Source organism: Eptesicus fuscus, chromosome 10 (assembly GCF_027574615.1).
Source record: "Eptesicus fuscus isolate TK198812 chromosome 10, DD_ASM_mEF_20220401, whole genome shotgun sequence".
NCBI classification, from domain to species: Eukaryota; Metazoa; Chordata; class Mammalia; order Chiroptera; family Vespertilionidae; genus Eptesicus; species Eptesicus fuscus.
In genome coordinates this window covers 87333531-87349875 of record NC_072482.1, presented here as the reverse complement: position 1 = coordinate 87349875, position 16345 = coordinate 87333531, and the positions used below count along the sequence as shown (strand labels likewise).

The 16345-nt window shown below is 44.3% G+C and overlaps 2 protein-coding genes across 2 annotated transcripts in view; one reads left to right on the top strand and one right to left on the bottom strand.

The window, feature by feature from the left end:
• Window positions 1-2768: 2768 nt before the first annotated feature.
• Window positions 2769-16345, bottom strand: part of TRAPPC3L (trafficking protein particle complex subunit 3L) — a 34800-nt gene continuing 21223 nt past the window's right edge. The window contains exons 4-5 of the mRNA XM_054722084.1: window positions 7216-7401; window positions 2769-2888 (exon numbers count right to left, since the gene is read on the bottom strand). Of these exons, the coding sequence (XP_054578059.1) occupies window positions 2769-2888; window positions 7216-7401 (306 nt within the window). The remainder of the gene's footprint in view (window positions 2889-7215; window positions 7402-16345) is intronic.
• CALHM5 (calcium homeostasis modulator family member 5) lies at window positions 10274-15397 on the top strand. The gene is made up of 2 exons (XM_008159431.3): window positions 10274-10813; window positions 14526-15397. Exons 1-2 carry the CDS (start codon window positions 10274-10276, stop codon window positions 14913-14915), a joined length of 930 nt encoding a protein of 309 aa, XP_008157653.2. The 3' UTR covers window positions 14916-15397.

Here is a 16345-nt window from a genome sequence, read left to right as displayed (position 1 = left end):
CCACTGTGCCCAGGTGATGACTTCCCCTGAAGTGGATGGGCTGCTTAATAAAACGGTGGGCACCTGAGCAGAAAACTGTCATTCTATGAGAAGGCAGCAAGATATAGGCAGCCAACAAATATCCATTGCATGAAGCATAATTAAATTTCTAACTAATGGAAGAGGGAATAAAGAAGGAAGTAAAGGGGTTGCAGGAATATTCTTGGTCTGTCATAAACAGGGAGAAGAGGGAACTCTCCAATTATTCATAATAGCCCATTCCAATTGCTAAAGAGATCCAGGCTCCTAATAACTAATAGATGAGCCGGAGGGATTTGAGAAGACAATAAGTAAGCGTAGAAGCTGCTGAGGGAAGAATTTCTGATTCCTGGCAACTTTGATAGGCAGGCCTCCTCGGTGAACAGCTTGGCAACTGTCTGATGATGTCACTTGAAATAATTAAACTGTCTCTCTGCCCCCAAACTGTCCTTTCCCTTTGCCTTTTCCAAGATAACAAAAATCTCTGCATTGATCAAGTTTCCAGATTCTACTCCTGGTCTTCTGTGGAACTGGTTTGAAGGGCCTTCCATTGTCGGAACAGCTGCCCCAGTGACTCTATTTGATCCGTAATACCTACCTCATTTTCCAGAAGAGGCAGCTGGGTAGGTGAGGAACAATTTCCCCATAGCCTTCTTTTTAAAAAAAATATGTATTTATTAAATTGATTGGGGTGACATTGGTCAACACGAACCCTATAGTCTTCTAAAATCCAAAAAAGTGGAATTTCAGTGGTTATTGATGTCGTTTATTCATGAATATATTTTAGATATTTATCATATCCTAACTTCTCATTTTAGAGAGAGAGAGAAGGCTGGGGAGGAGAGAAGGAGAGAGGGAGAGGGAGAGAGAGAGAGAGATTATACTCCTTACCGAAGATCAACTACTGGTCAGCATCAGCTGAAGCCACTAGAAAGAGAACTAGCCCTTCTCTCCAGCCCTCTGAGTCCCAGGTGAGGTCTCTCAGTACCATATCACTTACAGCAGTTTTAAGTGATGGTCCCACACTACTTGTAACTTTTACTTTTAATTTGATTTCTCTACAGAATCCAGTAGATTCCGGACTGCCATATAGGTTGCCCTTCTATGCTGAGGTCTGGTGAAGATGATTGTTTATTTAATCCAGTACATTTTGAATTTTAAATATGTTATGGTCACAGATAAAATATACTTCGTAAAGTTTTTAGAGGATAAAAATGATAGTAAACATCATAACTGAATGAGCTTTGAAAGTATTCTCAAAGAATATTATTTACTGCTCATTTTAGTGATTTCCTGGCCTCATCATCAGTAATATTTCACAAGAAAAGGAAAGAATTTGGTTAATGCCAGCTATCTAAAAATTAAATATATTAAATGAATTATAATTAAACTAGAGGCCCGGTGCATGAAATTCGTGCACGGGGTGTGGGGGAGGGAGCTCCTCAGCCCAGCCTGCACCCTCTCAAATTCAAGACTCCTTGGGGGATATCTGACTGCCAGTTTAGGCCTGATCCCAGGGATGGGGCCTAAACCGGCAGTCGGACATTCCTTTCACAATCTGGGACTGCTGGCTCCTAACTGCTCACTTGCCTGCCTGCCTGATCACCCCTAACTGCCCCTCCTGCCAGCCTGATCACTCTTAACTGCCTCTGCCTGCCAGCCTGATTGCCCCCAACTGCCCCCCACCAGCCTGGTCACCCCCAACTACCCCCCGTGCTGGCCTGGTCACCCCTAACAATGCCCCCCCCCCGGCCTGGTCACCCCTTATTGCCCCCCCCTGCTGGCCTGGTTGCCCCCACCTTCCCCCTTCTGCTGGCCTTGTCACCCCTTATTGCCCCCCCTGCCAGGCTGGTCACCCTCACCTGCCCCCTTCTGCCAGCCTGGTCGCCCCTAACTGCCCCCCCCCACTGGCCTGGTTGCCCCAATTGCCCCACCCTGCTGGCCTGGTCACCCCTCACTGCCCCCCTCTGCCGGCCTGGGTGCCCCCAACTGCCCCCCCCCCCACTGGCCTGGTCGCCCCTCACTGCCACCCTCTGCTGGCCTTGTCACCCCTCACTAACCACCCCACTGGCCTGGTTGCCTCACACAGCCTGCTGTCCAGTTGTTACTGTGAGGGCATCCTGACCAATTTGCATATTTCCCTTTTATTAGTATAGATGCTATTTTTAAGTGTTTCAGAATTAGCATCCAAATAAATAGGTTTGCTTTGTTGATTACAAATTAAGAGTAGTTTTAGGAGGCTTAAGCTATAAACCAAGCCAATATATGAGAAAATTCACATTCATTGTTGTTCAAAACTATGAAAGATTGCTACAAATAGAACTGTTTCTATAGAGAATACAATGTACAGTATCTAGAAACTATATATAGTGGACTCTATGTTTTATCATTTCATTCATTTTTTCCAATGAGAAGAGATTAAATATAACAGCTATATAGGTGTGTTTTTTTCTGTTACCATAAATAATGAAATGAATAGACTGGACTATGTAATATGTGCAATTCAGGCTTGCTATCTTATAAGGAGCTATTTGTATATGAAATTTTGACATGAGATTGAAAATGTGTGGTTTAAAAGAAAAAGCAAAAAACAACAGCTTTATATCCTAATGTACTACATTTCAAATTTCAGGCTAATTTATAATTATAAAGTCCATGCTATTAAGCAATTCAAAATCTCAATGGCTGTCTATGTTTAACTAATATTAGCTCCTCCACTAATCAGCCTGTGACATTTTGTCTGCTATTCTTCATTTTTTCCGTCTGTATTTTTTCTCATCTAGCTTTTTCAGGAATGTTATTCCTATTTCTGTCACACTGTCGCCTTTTAGTCTGTCTTGCAAGAATGTAACATCAGCAGCCAAATGAACCTAGGAAAGAAAAGAAAAAAAGCTTTTGTCATTTACGTTTTTAAAAAAACACAAACCTCATTTTTCTGTCTCTTTTTTTCAGCTTTATTTACCCCATAGGAGCTGGCTTTCCTTATGGAAAGATAAAAAAGAGCTAGCTCTGTGGATGAAGAGCCCTTTACTGCGTGTCCTTCAGAGATGGTCTGGCTGTGTGTGAGCTCTGTGTTATGCATCTGCAAAGAGATGGGCATTCCAGGCCAGGCCGAACCTGGGTGACTCTGGGGCAAGCCCAGAGATGTGGACCCTTGCCAAGTTTTGTTCACAGGGCTGAATTATGAATCCATCTCAAAAAGAACACAGATTCTCAGCTCAAGGATAGCCTTGACCCAATGTGCCTTGCAAGCAGAACTCCCAAGGATAAATGAATTCATAAATGATTCCTCTCCAACTGACTTGCCATATGTCATTCTGTCCTAGCTAAATAGAGTAATCATAGCATAATAAGTATTGTCCTAACAATACTTAGGACTCACTTATGGCTTTGAGAGGTTTAAAAATATATAGACTAAATAAATCATGAATATAAAATTAAAGATTGAAATTACAGACATGAATATTTGATACCAAGGCCTTCTTTTCCTCTGTAAGGCATAGCTCATTTCCCAGACATTGAAGTGAGCCCCAAGGGCTGACTTCTCTATTCATTAAAATATATTCACATAAGAGCGGCATGGTATTGCTGACCTACCCTCAATAAAATACCATTCGGCTATTTTAAGTCATTGGGGTAAAGAAAATAAGTAAGTGAAAGTACCTAATAAAAGCAAATAAGTGGGAAAGCCTGAGCCTGGTAATGAATTAATATTAATTATTATCTTACCAGACTCATTCCCCTCTCTCACGAAGAATTCCTTGGCCAACCAGCCTGGGTTTGTTAAACCATAAACCTTGGTAGGCCAAGTTCTTTGGCCCATACAGTGTGCAAAAACCATGCCTCTGTGATGCCCACCACCCAATAGAAGGGTATAGACTGCACTTTGAAATAGAGAAGATAAATTCACCCACATTTTTTCCACATAAGATCTTTTTCTGCCGAAACCGATTTGGCTCAGTGGATAGAGCATCGGCCTTCGGACTCAAGGGTCCCAGGTTCAATTCCGGTCAAGGGCATGTACCTTGGTTGCAGGCACATCCCCAGTAGGGGGTGTGCAAGAGGCAGCTGATCGATGTTTCTCTCTCATCGATGTTTCTAACTCTCTATCCCTCTCTCTTCCTCTCTATAAAAAATAAATAAAATATATTTTAAAAAAAAGATCTTTTCTGTCCTTGTAAAAATTAGACAGAAAATTAAATAAAATAACAAGGAGACTACACTGATACTATTTGAATATTTGGGGCCACATGTTGTCTGATGCTTATGTGTCTATCATTCAGTATGTATAGTCAACCATTATCCATGAAAGATGGAGACTTCTCTATCTTGCTTTTGACTTGGTTTTTATGGTTCAACCCATTAACTCCCAGAATTCTTCCTTTCTTGATTTCATGGTCATTGATTGTAGAGCAAGCTTTGAAAAATGGTAGATAGACCTGTGGAAGATCTGTGTGACTGATACATTATATCTATTGTTTTACTCTTTTGGACTACCTGTTATTATGTCCTTCCCCTAATTATTCTATATAATAAAGAGGTAATATGTCAATTGACCATCACTCCAACACACAAGATGGTCGCCCCCATGTGGACACAAGATGGCTGCCACAAGATGGCCAGAGGGGAAGGCAGTTGTGGGCAATCAGGCAAGTAGGGGAGGGCAGCTGGGAGGGACCAGGTCTGGAAGGGAGGGCAGTTGGGGGTGATCAGGCCTGCAGGGGAGGGCAGTTAGGGGTGACTAGACTGGCAGAGGAGGGCAGTTGGGGGGGGGGACCCAGGCCTGCAGGGGAGGGCAGGTAGGGGCAACCAGGCCTGCAGGGGAGGGTAGTTTGGGGGACAGGCCTGCAGGGTAGCAGTTAGGCATCGATCAGGCTGGCAGGGGAGTGGTTAGGGGGTGATCAGGCTGGCAGGCATAAGCGGTTAGGGGTGATCAGGCAGGCAGGCAGGCAGGCGAGCAGTTGGGAGCCAGCAGTCCTGGATTGTGAGAGAAATGTCCCAGATTGGAGAGGGTGCAGGCTGGGCTGAGGGACAACCCTCCCCCCATGCACAAATTTCATGCACCGGGCCTCTAATCATAAATAATTGAAAATTATATTTATGCTTCATCATTGGGTAGGTCAACACATGTCTAGACTTGGGCTACTATCTGGTCTCACTATTCTAAATAGCTAAGCTTCTGTGAAAATGAGATTGTTTGTTACTACCTCTGCCTAAGTTGCCCTTGGCTCATCAGTCTTGGACAGATTATCTTCTTCTCCCTTCACTTTCCCCAAACAGCTTTTTTGGTTCCTAAATGTTGTGAATATTTTTCAGGTCTTGTTTCAGATCTTTCCTTTTCTTAAAATCCTCTCCTCTCTTGTTTCTTTGACTCCATTCTTTCCTGGCATTTGTCTAAGCTCTGGTTGCTCCTTCTAGGTATCCTTTGCAGCCTTTGTATTCTCTTGTCTAGCTTACTCACTATGTTTTGTCACCTCCTAGGGTTCCAACTGTGGCTCTCTCTCTCTCTCTCTCTCTCTCTCTCTCTCTCTCTCTCTTCTCTCTCTCTCTCTTTATACTCTTATCTACACACTCTTTGAGAGTTCAGTGCTTCTTCAGTCCACATCTCTGTGACTTGCAGACATGTGTAACAACTGCTGAGCGATATCATCACTGGTGTGCCCAATTAAACTCCTCGCTTTGTCTCTCCATCCCCAAATGAACATCTCCTGGTTTTGCTCTCTTGATTAATAGTACAACCATCGCTATAGGTTGCTCAGAAACCTGAAAATAGCCCTAGCTGGTTTGGCTCAGTGGATAGAGCCTCGGCCTACAGATTGAAGGGTCCTCGGTTTGATTCCAGTCAAGGGCACATGCCTGGATGTGCCCGGGTTGCGGACTCCATCCCCAGTGGGGGATGTGCAGGAGGCAGCCAATCAGTGATTCTCTCTCATCATTGATGTTTCTATCTCTCTCTCCCTCTCCCTTCCTCTCTGAAATCAGTAAAAATATATTATAAATTTTTTTAAAAACTAAAAATAATCCCTGAGTCTTTTCTCAACCTTGTCCCTTTAGTCAACTGATGACCTAATCTTAAATCTGTTCTATCTTCTCAGTGTTGTTGGCATCACCCTTCTCTCCACTCCTCCTGTCAGGGCTTTCTCTGGTTTTTCTCCAGTTTCCCACAATCAACTTCCTAACTGCCCTGCTCCTCCCTCTAGCATTGTCCCCTCCTGTGCACTTTCACTTTGTGGACAAAGGAATGAAATTCCTAAAATACAAATTTGAAAATATCATCCCCCTGTTTATAAACCTACAACAGGTCTCTGCTCTTTTCAATACAAAAATCAAATTCCCAACTTGTCATATAAATGCCTTTTTTTTTTTTTTTCAAAATCAGGCCTCTGAAAAGAATTTAAATCTCCTTCTTCATGACAATTCCTCTCTCAGCCTACAGGTAAACTAATTCAAGTTCCTCGTTCCTAGACGGAAACATGCTTTTTGTGCCTTTGGACAAGCTGCTCCTTTGCCCCCTGCTCCCCAAAGCTTTCACCAAACTTCCATTTATCCTTCAAATGCCGGATCACAGTTTTTCTAGGAAGTCGTCCCTGACCTTCCATCCACCCTCACCCAGGTCCTCCCATAGCCCTTAGTCACACGTAACATATCTGATTTCTCTACAGGACAGACGATTCTTGAAGGGCAGCAACTGTGTCTTGTTCATCTTTCTAAGTGCAGTGCCGGACTCTTAGCAGGTGCTAATCGTTGCCTTCGTTAACTTGATGAATAATGCAGGTGTGGAAGCCAGCCTCCAGCATAGCCTGCAATGATCTCTGGCCTCCTGTTATTCACGCCCTCAGGTAGTCCCCTCCCACTTTGCACCAGGGTTGGCAGCACCCGTTGTGATTAGCTCTACAGAGAGGCCTATTTGGCAAGGAACTTCATGAAGCCTCTAGCCAACTGTCTGCAAGGCCATGTGAGTGGGCTTGAAAGGAGCTTCTCTAGCTGAGACTGCAGCCCAGCCAACAGCTTGACTGCCTGTGTATTAAGCTGAGAAAAGCTCTGAGCCACAACCACCCGGCTAAGCTGGTCCCAGATTTCTGATCCTTAGAAACCGTGTAAGATAATAAACATTTGTTTTAAGCTGCTATGTTCTGGGACAATTTGTTACCCAGCACTAGATAACAAATGCACCCGCAAAATGAAGCAGGGACTTACCATTTCCAGGGCACCTCTGATAATCCCACAGAGTAAGTTGCAGTAGCACAGAGACGACCGCCCGGCAGGGAGCTCTTCCACAAACTCCACCAGAGGATTCTTGTCCAGAATCAGGGAAAATGCATTTCTGCTGGAATTATTACAGGTCACACTTGGTGTAATCCCCAAGTACATCTTGAAAGCCACCTAACAAAGAGGGGGGCAAATTACGAAAACTTGGTCTAGAACAAACGTCTATAAATAGGGCACCCAAATAAATACCCTGTTCTAGGCAGTGCTACGTAATGGGGAAGCGCGTGGAGTTTGCAGTCAGGAAGTCTGGGCTCACACTTATTTTTGAAGTGTGCTTTTATTTTTATGAAACCTCTTAAGGGACTAGGTCTTAAAACAAAAATCTTTTAAAGTAAATATCCTTGCCCTAACCGGTTTGGCTCAGTGGATAGAGCGTCGCCAGAGGACTCAAGGGTCCCAGTTTCGATTCTGGTCAAGGGCATGTACTTTGGTTGTGGGCACATACCCAGTAGGGGGTGTGCAGGAGGCAGCTGATCGATGTTTCTCTCTCGTCGATGTTTCTAATTATCTATCCCTCTCCCTTCCTCTCTGTAAAAAAAAAAAAAAAAAATCAATAAAATATATTTTTTAAAAAAGTAAACAACCTTTAGGAAGGTGGGAAATTAAAATATAACTAATATCAACATATTAGTATGATATTTGTCACACTGAGGCTAGTAAAAGATAACACATCTGCCCTAACAGGAATCTGATAGAGCGAAGGATGCTATAGGAAGGTTAGACTCAAGGGTATGTTTGGGGAAGTGATATTACTAAGGATGGCAAGTCTCTGACAAGGAACAAAGAGTAGTGGCGAGAGGCACACAAATGAGTCCTAACGTGACTTCTCAAAAAAGTCTCCTGTTTTACAGGACTTAACTTTTTTTATAATATGGAAATGGAGGAAACCTTGATGATTATTTCTGTTTCATTCACCTTTTCACAAATGAATAAACCGGAATTCAGAGACGTAAAATGACATGGCCAAGGCTACACTATATCTCAGCTCCTCGTCCACGGCACTTTCTTTTCACAAGGTACACAGACCTGGAATTTGAGGCTTATTAATGGGAATGTGTCAGCTTAATAGGTCTTTCAAGTGCCTTCATTAATTTAATTTTAAAATTAACACCAATGTAGGAAATTGAAATAATTTCCTTAAATTATTTCTAATTAGAAGTACTTCTAATTAAAGGTTTTTTCATTCATTCATTCATTCATTCATTCGTACTCAATGAGCACTGTCTGTCTAGTACAGTGCCTGGTACACAGTGGGAGTTGAATAACTATTTGAAAAAGGAATTATTGAATGAGCATCTAATCTGTTTGACACCATATTTAGATCCAGAATACAAGTTAATAAAAAGGGCTACAGATATTAAACAAATAACTGCAAGAGTATAAGTCCTGCAAGTACAATGTTATATATAGGGTAGGGCAAAAGTAGGCTTATAGTTGTGAGTATGCGAAACACAGACTCTATTCTTGTATTATTATTTATTAATTGTGCCGCACCAGCACGGCCAAAGGTGAACCTGATTGGGGGCTGGTGAAGGATTAGAAAAGACAGACGTGAGAATGAAGGCTGGGTCTCGGTGGGACGCTGCTCCTCTGATGGAGAGACAGCAACAGCGCCACGGACTACAAGCCGTGTCTTTATTTTATAGCCAGATTCCACGAGGCAAAGTAAGGGCGTGGTCAAGATGTTTACAACATTCTCGTGGGTTTCGATCCTACTCAATTACATGCACCTGAACTCTATTAAGCCCACATCACTCAGGCACGTGGGGCCACGTGTTTGTACCATAGGTTCAAGCTTACAACTATAGCTGCTGGCTGTAATTGTGCTGGGAGGGCTCTGCCCTCCAAGCTGGGACTTGCACGTGGCCATGAGAGGACTGTGCCCTCTCATCAGTCCGAGGCTTGAACCTGTCCAAATACTGTAGCCGCTCTCCACAATTAATTATTGTATTATTTTCTATAGGAACAACTGTAAACCTACTTTTGCCCCACCCGGTATTAAGAAGCAATCCTGGAAATAATCACAGAGGAAGGAACTTCTACCCTGTTCATGAATCCTGAGTGAGAGGTTGTCAGGTGAACAAGGTGGGGGTGGTGGTGGTGATATTCCAGGTGGCGGGAACATATCGTGGGCATGAAACGCCATGATTAGACTCATGGGAGGCTGGCATTTATCAGCTTGTAGGCAGTGGGGAGGCTCAAAGCCATGAATAAGCTACGGCAGAATTCAGTTTCTGTTTGAAAGGGATCTCCTTTGTGTCAGCGTGGAGGGTGGATTTAGGACGGAGGGGATGCTGGGCATGAGGTCAAAGGCAGAGATGCCAATCAAGAGATTACTATGATAGCCCAGGAAAGACATGATGAGGACTTCCCGTTTTGTCTTTCATTCAAAACTCAAAGGCTCACTCAAGTTTTCCTATAAATTCCAAGTAGTCAAATCCTGAAATTTGCTGCACATCTCCGCCACTAGCCAGCTTAAAAGGATATAAAGTGAATTTCCTGCTCTTAAGTAGCAAGAGAGAGAGAAAAAAAAAAACCACACACACAAAAAAAACAACCAGCACAAATGTCTCCAGACTTGGACATTGACTTGGCTCCCGACCAACTGGCTGAAACCCATTTCTGGGAATGCTTTGATTTCTCCGGCTGGAAAATTCCTAGACTGTTATTTACATGAGCGAGAATTTCTTTCAGATTCTCAATGCATGGAAATAGCATAAAAACAGAGGCTTTGCACTTGGAACTTAATTACCAGTGTTTTGGCTCGAGTTTCATGGCCCAGTACCCACCAGTAGGAGGCATAGTCTAAACACAGTTGGGAAATACTCATTCTTGGGGAATGACATTGTTTTCTTATCTGGCCGAATTCGGTCTGAGAAGGAGGCCGGTGGCTTCCAGTGAAGGAGGAGCTCCACCCTCAGCCACGGCCACAGCTGCTCTGCCAATAAATAAGGCAAAGCATTTCCCTGCTTTATTCACCTCCAAAATGGATGCTTTCAACGGGATTGTAAAGTTCATCCTGCACCAGAAAACGGTGATCGGCTACAGCTTCATGGCTCTGCTGACCCTGGGGAGCGAGCGTCTCTTTTCCCTCGTGGCGTTCAAGTGTCCCTGCAGCAGCGAGAACGCGGTCTACGGGCTGGTCTTCCTGTTTGCTCCCGCCTGGGTCTTGCTGATCCTGGGCTTCTTCCTGAACAACAGGTCCTGGAGACTCTTCACCGGCTGCTGCGTGAACCCCAGGAAGATCTTCCCCCGAGGCCACAGCGGCCGCTTCTTCTATGTCCTGGGCCAGATCACGCTGAGCTCCTTGGTGGCGCCAATGATGTGGCTGTCTGTGGCTTTGCTCAATGGCACCTTTTATGAATGTGCCATGAGCGGGACAAAAAGTGCACGGCTCCTGGGGTTGATTTGCAAGGACAAGCCCAAAGAGTGCTGGGCAGAGCTTCACAAAGTGTCCTGTGGCAAGACCAGCATGCCAGCCACGGACAGCGAGGAGCTGAAGCTGTCCCTGCAGGCCCAGTCTCAGGTAAAAAAAAAAAAAAAAAAAAAAAGGACAAACTTGGCTTCCCCTCCCAGCTTGAGCTCTTCTCTCAGTTCTCCTTCTAGCCAGGGCTGAGTCTGAATCCTGCCAGAACCCTTTGAGACACAATGGAAATTGGAACATGATGCAGGGTAGAGACCATCTCGGGAAAAGCTTTTTAGAAGTCCGAGGGGCTCAGTAAAACTGCTGATTGAATTGTCTTTTCCATTTCCGAACAGAAAACATCCTCTGGGTTCTGTTTACGTAAATACTTAAGTACTTTAAAACTCTCTCTCTGGGTTGACTTCGTAAATAATGCATGATACGAACTCATAATTGAGCGTTACGGCCAGAGCTGTAATTAGAAATTACTGCCTTCTATCAATTATTTATTTTCAAGTTGGTTTCTCAGGGGGGAAAAACAACAAAACCCCCCCACACACAGCGTTCATCTATTAAAATATAGCTGAACCAAATGAGTTAATGCTTTGCAGTGTTGCATGCAATATAGTTAAAATCAAGATTCCCTTGAATGATTTCTGGCAACTTCTATCTCTGTGTGTTAATAGTGCCAGGATTGAGAAGAGTTTCCCAGATAACGTAGGAATTGGCCGTCTTTAGCCTCCGGTGAAAAGCGATCATATTCTCGAGGGAGGTGTGTCCTCCGCTCTTTGTGCTGTACAGCTCAACAAGTCTTACGTGACGTTAGAAGCTCACGATTCGGGGCTTTGTTTTAGGTAACAGAAGGAAATCATAGCTTTCCCTAACCGATGTGGGGAAGTAGCTTGTCATCCTTCCAGGTTTGTGAGCACAAATCCAGATGTGACAGCCTTGCCCCGGCCTCGGGAAAGACTGCATTCCTACTTGTGAGTAGAAGGAATTGCATTCCCCAAACCAAAACAAGCAATAAGAGTGGATAAACAGATCCACAGCTGGTCAGCAATGCCACTTGTTTTGGAATAAACGCACTGAAAATAGTGTAATTTTACTTTTCAACAAGGATTTACACATCAAGGCAAAGAGTGCTTTTAAAATCCTGCATTCCAAAGCTGCCTGGCAGTATCGTCATATACTCTCCATAAACCGATAAGCCTAAAGTCTTTTTGTGTAATGCATAAAGTACATCTTAGATAAAAACATGCCAGGCTCCCAGATGTCTTTCTTCTTTTGTTGAAGGAAGGTATTAATTACGAAGGTTATGACACAGTGAGTGATTTATGATTTATGTCCCCAGGCACCAGGCTCCGTTCAGTTAGTGCCAGATCCAAACACTTATCACCGTGTGAGCTCTTCTTCTCTAAACACAAGCACAAGGAAATCATGCACATGCTGTCATGGCGGAACCTGGGCACACCGACCTGTTTTACTTTTCAGCAGAATGAAAAGGACCTGGGGCTCATTCCTGGGGGAGGATGCATGAGGGATGTGGACAAGGCAAGCTGTGTCAATAGCAGGTGCTCACAGTGGGTCAGGTAATCAGGAGAAACAAACAGTCCAGACTAATGGTTGGGCATGTGGGTGGAAATGAAAAAAGTGTCCCATCCATAAGTGGGGCAGAGAAACAAGAAACCCAGCTGGGTGATGCTCTTTTCTTAAGGGAGGTAAAGTGTAGGAGTGGAAAGAACTTGGCCTTGGAGTTGGCTAGCCTTGGGTTTGAGTCCTGACTCTACCAGTCACCAGCTATGTGATCTAGAGCTAGTGATTTGACTTCTCTGAACCTCAGAGTCCTCTAGTTGGGGGAATAATACTTGCCCTGCTGGAGGGTATAGAGATAATGGACATAAAGGGGCATAAAGCTTCTGGCGCACAATAATTGATGAGGAAACTCCCAAGGTTTGAGGGAGGAGACTCATGCAGAATGGGACACTATTGAAGGCTGGGGTGGGATCATGTACCGTGTGTAGTTAGATTATGGGTACTATGAGTTGGGGAAGAACAAGAGGGCTCAGTACCCTGGTGAGAGCAAGGTGATGCTAGGGTCATTTCCAGGGAGGGAGGGGGAGAAGAGGGGGAGTTTGAAGCTGACCAAATGATTTAAAACTCAAGCAGAATTGGCTCAGATATTGAGGTGAGATGGCCTACTGACCCGCAAGAGGCCTGGTTGTAGGGGATGAAGAAAAGAGGAAGTTCTGAAGTATTCAACCACAAGTCAGGTGAATATGAGGACTTTCACACCGCAGTAGCTGTGTCTAATTCATTAATCATGATAGAAAGATACCATGAGTTTAATCATGCATTTACATACACATATACATTTGAAAAATAGCATCCTATATGATAATCCTGTATAATAAAAGGGTAATATGCAAATTGCCCTTACTACAGAGCAACCGAGAATAACCAGTCGCTATGATGCCCACTGACCACCAGGGGGCAGACACTCAACGCAGGAGCTGCCCCCTGGTGGTCACTGCGCTTCCACAGGGGGAGCTCCACTCAGCCACAAGCCAGGCTGATGGCTGCGAGCACAGCAGCGGTGGCAGGAGCCTCTCTTGCCTCCTCCACAGCACTAAGGATATCCAACTGCGGCTTAGGCTCCCGTGGGGAGCAGGCCTAAGCTGGCAGGTGGACATCCCCTGAGGGCTCCTGGGCTGCCAGAGAGATGTTTGACTGCTAGCTTAGGCCCCATCCCCTGGGAAGTGAGCCTAAGCTAGCAGGTGGACATCCCCTGAGGGGTCCCGGACTGCAAGAGGGCGCAGGCTGGGCTGAGGGACACCTCCCCCCCACAGTGCATGAATTTTCGTGCACTGGGCCTCTAGTCATGTAATAATAGCTCACACTTACTGAATGCACATATATGTCTACATCATCTCATTTTAATCCCCCAAATTGCCCTCTGGGATGGGTAACCCCCATTTTACGGTTGAGAAAACTGAGGTGCAGAGAACAGCCAGAAAGGGGAAAGTTGAGATTTAAACCCAACTGGTGCCAATCCAGAGCCAGCATTCATGTGGAGTCTTAGCCCTTCACAATGACTCCACCCAGGAGCCTGCAAGTCCTTGCTCCCTACCAGAGCACCGCTCCTGTAGCAACCCTCCGCTGCCCCCCCCCCCTCCTCAGAGCAGGTGTCCCGCCCCTCCTGGCCACTCCACACCTGCATATGCAAATTAACCCATCATCTTTGTTGGGTTAATTTGCATACTCACTCCTGATTGGCTGTGGGCTTAGTGGAGGTATGGTCAATTTACATGTTTGTCTATTATTAGGTAAGATGTCTGTTTTACTTTATCATGATAATGAGTCATGAAATTTCTCTCAGAAGGGGTTGTTGCTCCCTACAAACAAGAGAACTTGGGAAAAATCAGTCACTAGACGCATATATGCATTTATCAATGCCTGAAAACACATGGCTAAGAAATTGATCATTTGCTCAAATGATCACATTTACCCATGCACAGAAATGTTCCCTCTGAAAGATAATACTATTTGAGGGCTTGGTTTCCCTGATTCTTGTATAATCTATATTTTTTGCTTTTTTTCTATTTGCCTGCCTTCCAGTTATTTATTTGCATATCAGCAATGATGTGGAGGATGGAGAATAATTAGGTAAAGTCAAAATTTATTTTGACTGTTAGAAAAGTATTGTTAAAAAAATAAGATGAAGGATTTCAGCTGAGATGTGGATTTAATTTAGCCATTCACTTCCCAATACTATCACCCCAGATCCCTGAGAAGTGGCTTTGCTTTTACATGCCTTCAATATCTCTCTCTTTCTAAGATTCTAGGATGGTGCCTGATTTGTTCAGCATCTTTGTTCTCTCTGCTCACCACTTGTTATGCTCGCTGCCGATCTAAAGTTAGCTACCTTCAGCTGAATTTTTGGAAGACATATGCACAAAAGGAGAAGGAGCAGTTGGAAAATGCGTTCCTGGACTACGCCAGCAAGCTGAGTGAGAGAAATCTGAAAAGCTTTTTTGAAAACAAGAGGCCAGAGGTCTTCCCCATGCCTACTTTTGCTGCCTGGGAGGCTGCTTCAGAGCTGCATTCTTTCCACCAAAGCCAGCAACACTACAGCACCCTGCACAGGGTGGTGGAGGAGGGTCCGGAACTTAGCCCCGAGGAAGATGAGACCACAATAGTGCTTGTGGGTAGCGCCCACAATGTGTAGTTCACCCACCATCACTGACTCATGGTGTCCAGAGGTTCACTTCTTATAACATCTTGTTACTGCATCAGCCACAACCTGTGAATATCTGTGTTTTCTCACATCCCGCGTTTCTTTATAAGACAACAAGGCCAAGGGAAGCAGCTTTGCAGCTCCCAAGTGCAGACAGCATTAGGATGTGCTCAAACTGATGGTGAGTGACTGGTCAAGGATGGCGAGAAAGGTGGTCTTGCTTTGGGTGGGGATTGGGTTCAGAATCTTCAAGTTTAAGATTTTATGATTTAACAGCAAGACGCATGCAAGGAGGTCACGGCATCTGAGGAGAAGTGGTGAGTTGTGAGTGAGACAGGTACTCTTAATGGACTACTGTACACAGTGGGATCTGCAGTGTAGTCAGCAAAATCCTCGTCCTATAAATCTATCCTACTGCCCTTTAAGGATGTATAAAATTCTACCATGTGAAATTCATTTCCTCAGATTCTAAAGACATCATTTCTCAAAAATAATACATTGAATGGACATAATGCCTAAAATTCTGACCTTCTCACATGTTTCCAGCATACAATGAAAATATGCCCTGCAAGCAGGGCTGTGTTAGGGCTTTTGTGGGCTCTAAGTACTTTTGCCTTCATGGACCCCTTTCTACATTAAAAATACACAGACACACACACACACACACACACACACACACACACACACACACACACATTCATGACTGTATTGATATAAAAGAAAATATATAAATATTATGTATTAAACTTTTTTTTCAACCCAAAAGTTTATTTTCTTCAGATTTTAAAAGAAATTCAAAACACTTGTGGGCCCCTACACGTATCAGGGGCCCTGGGCACAGTGCCCACTGTGCTGAATGGGGCAGTGAGCCTTGGCTGGAGGTCTGTGGGAACTGTCCAAAGCGTGAAGCCCAAAATGTACACTGAACCAGAATGAGATTTTAGGAGAGGCTAAAGGGCAAGCTGGGATGCCGAGGCTGGAGCTTGAACACAGAGAGAAACCCCAGAGAAGGCCTACATTACTGGTAAACAAGGCAAGTGCCAGTGGCTTTTTAAAAAATATATATTTTTATTGATTTCAGAGAGGAAGGGAGAGAGAGGGAGAGATAAAAAACATCAATGATGAGAGAGAATCATTAATTGGCTGCCTCTTGCACACCCACACATTGAATAATTATTCAATGTATTATTTTTGAAAACTGATGTCTTCACATTCTGGGGATTGAGCCCACAAACCGGGGATATGCCCTGACAGGGAATTGAACTGTGACCTCCTGGTTCATAGGTCGACACTCTACCACTGAGCCATGCTAGCCAGGCTAAGTGCCAGTGGCTTTGGAGTTATTCCTTTTGGAACAGGATTTTGATCAAGAGCATTAGGTTAGTTTAATCCATTTTGTGGGTTGGAACATACTTATTACA

Bases quoted from the DNA above. Each gene is read 5' to 3' on its own strand.
- CALHM5 (XM_008159431.3), top strand. From the start codon at position 10,274: ATGGATGCTTTCAACGGGATTGTAAAGTTCATCCTGCACCAGAAAACG. The intron at 10,814-14,525 runs GTAAAAAAAAAA...TCTCTTTCTAAG, and splicing joins CCCTGCAGGCCCAGTCTCAG to ATTCTAGGATGGTGCCTGAT.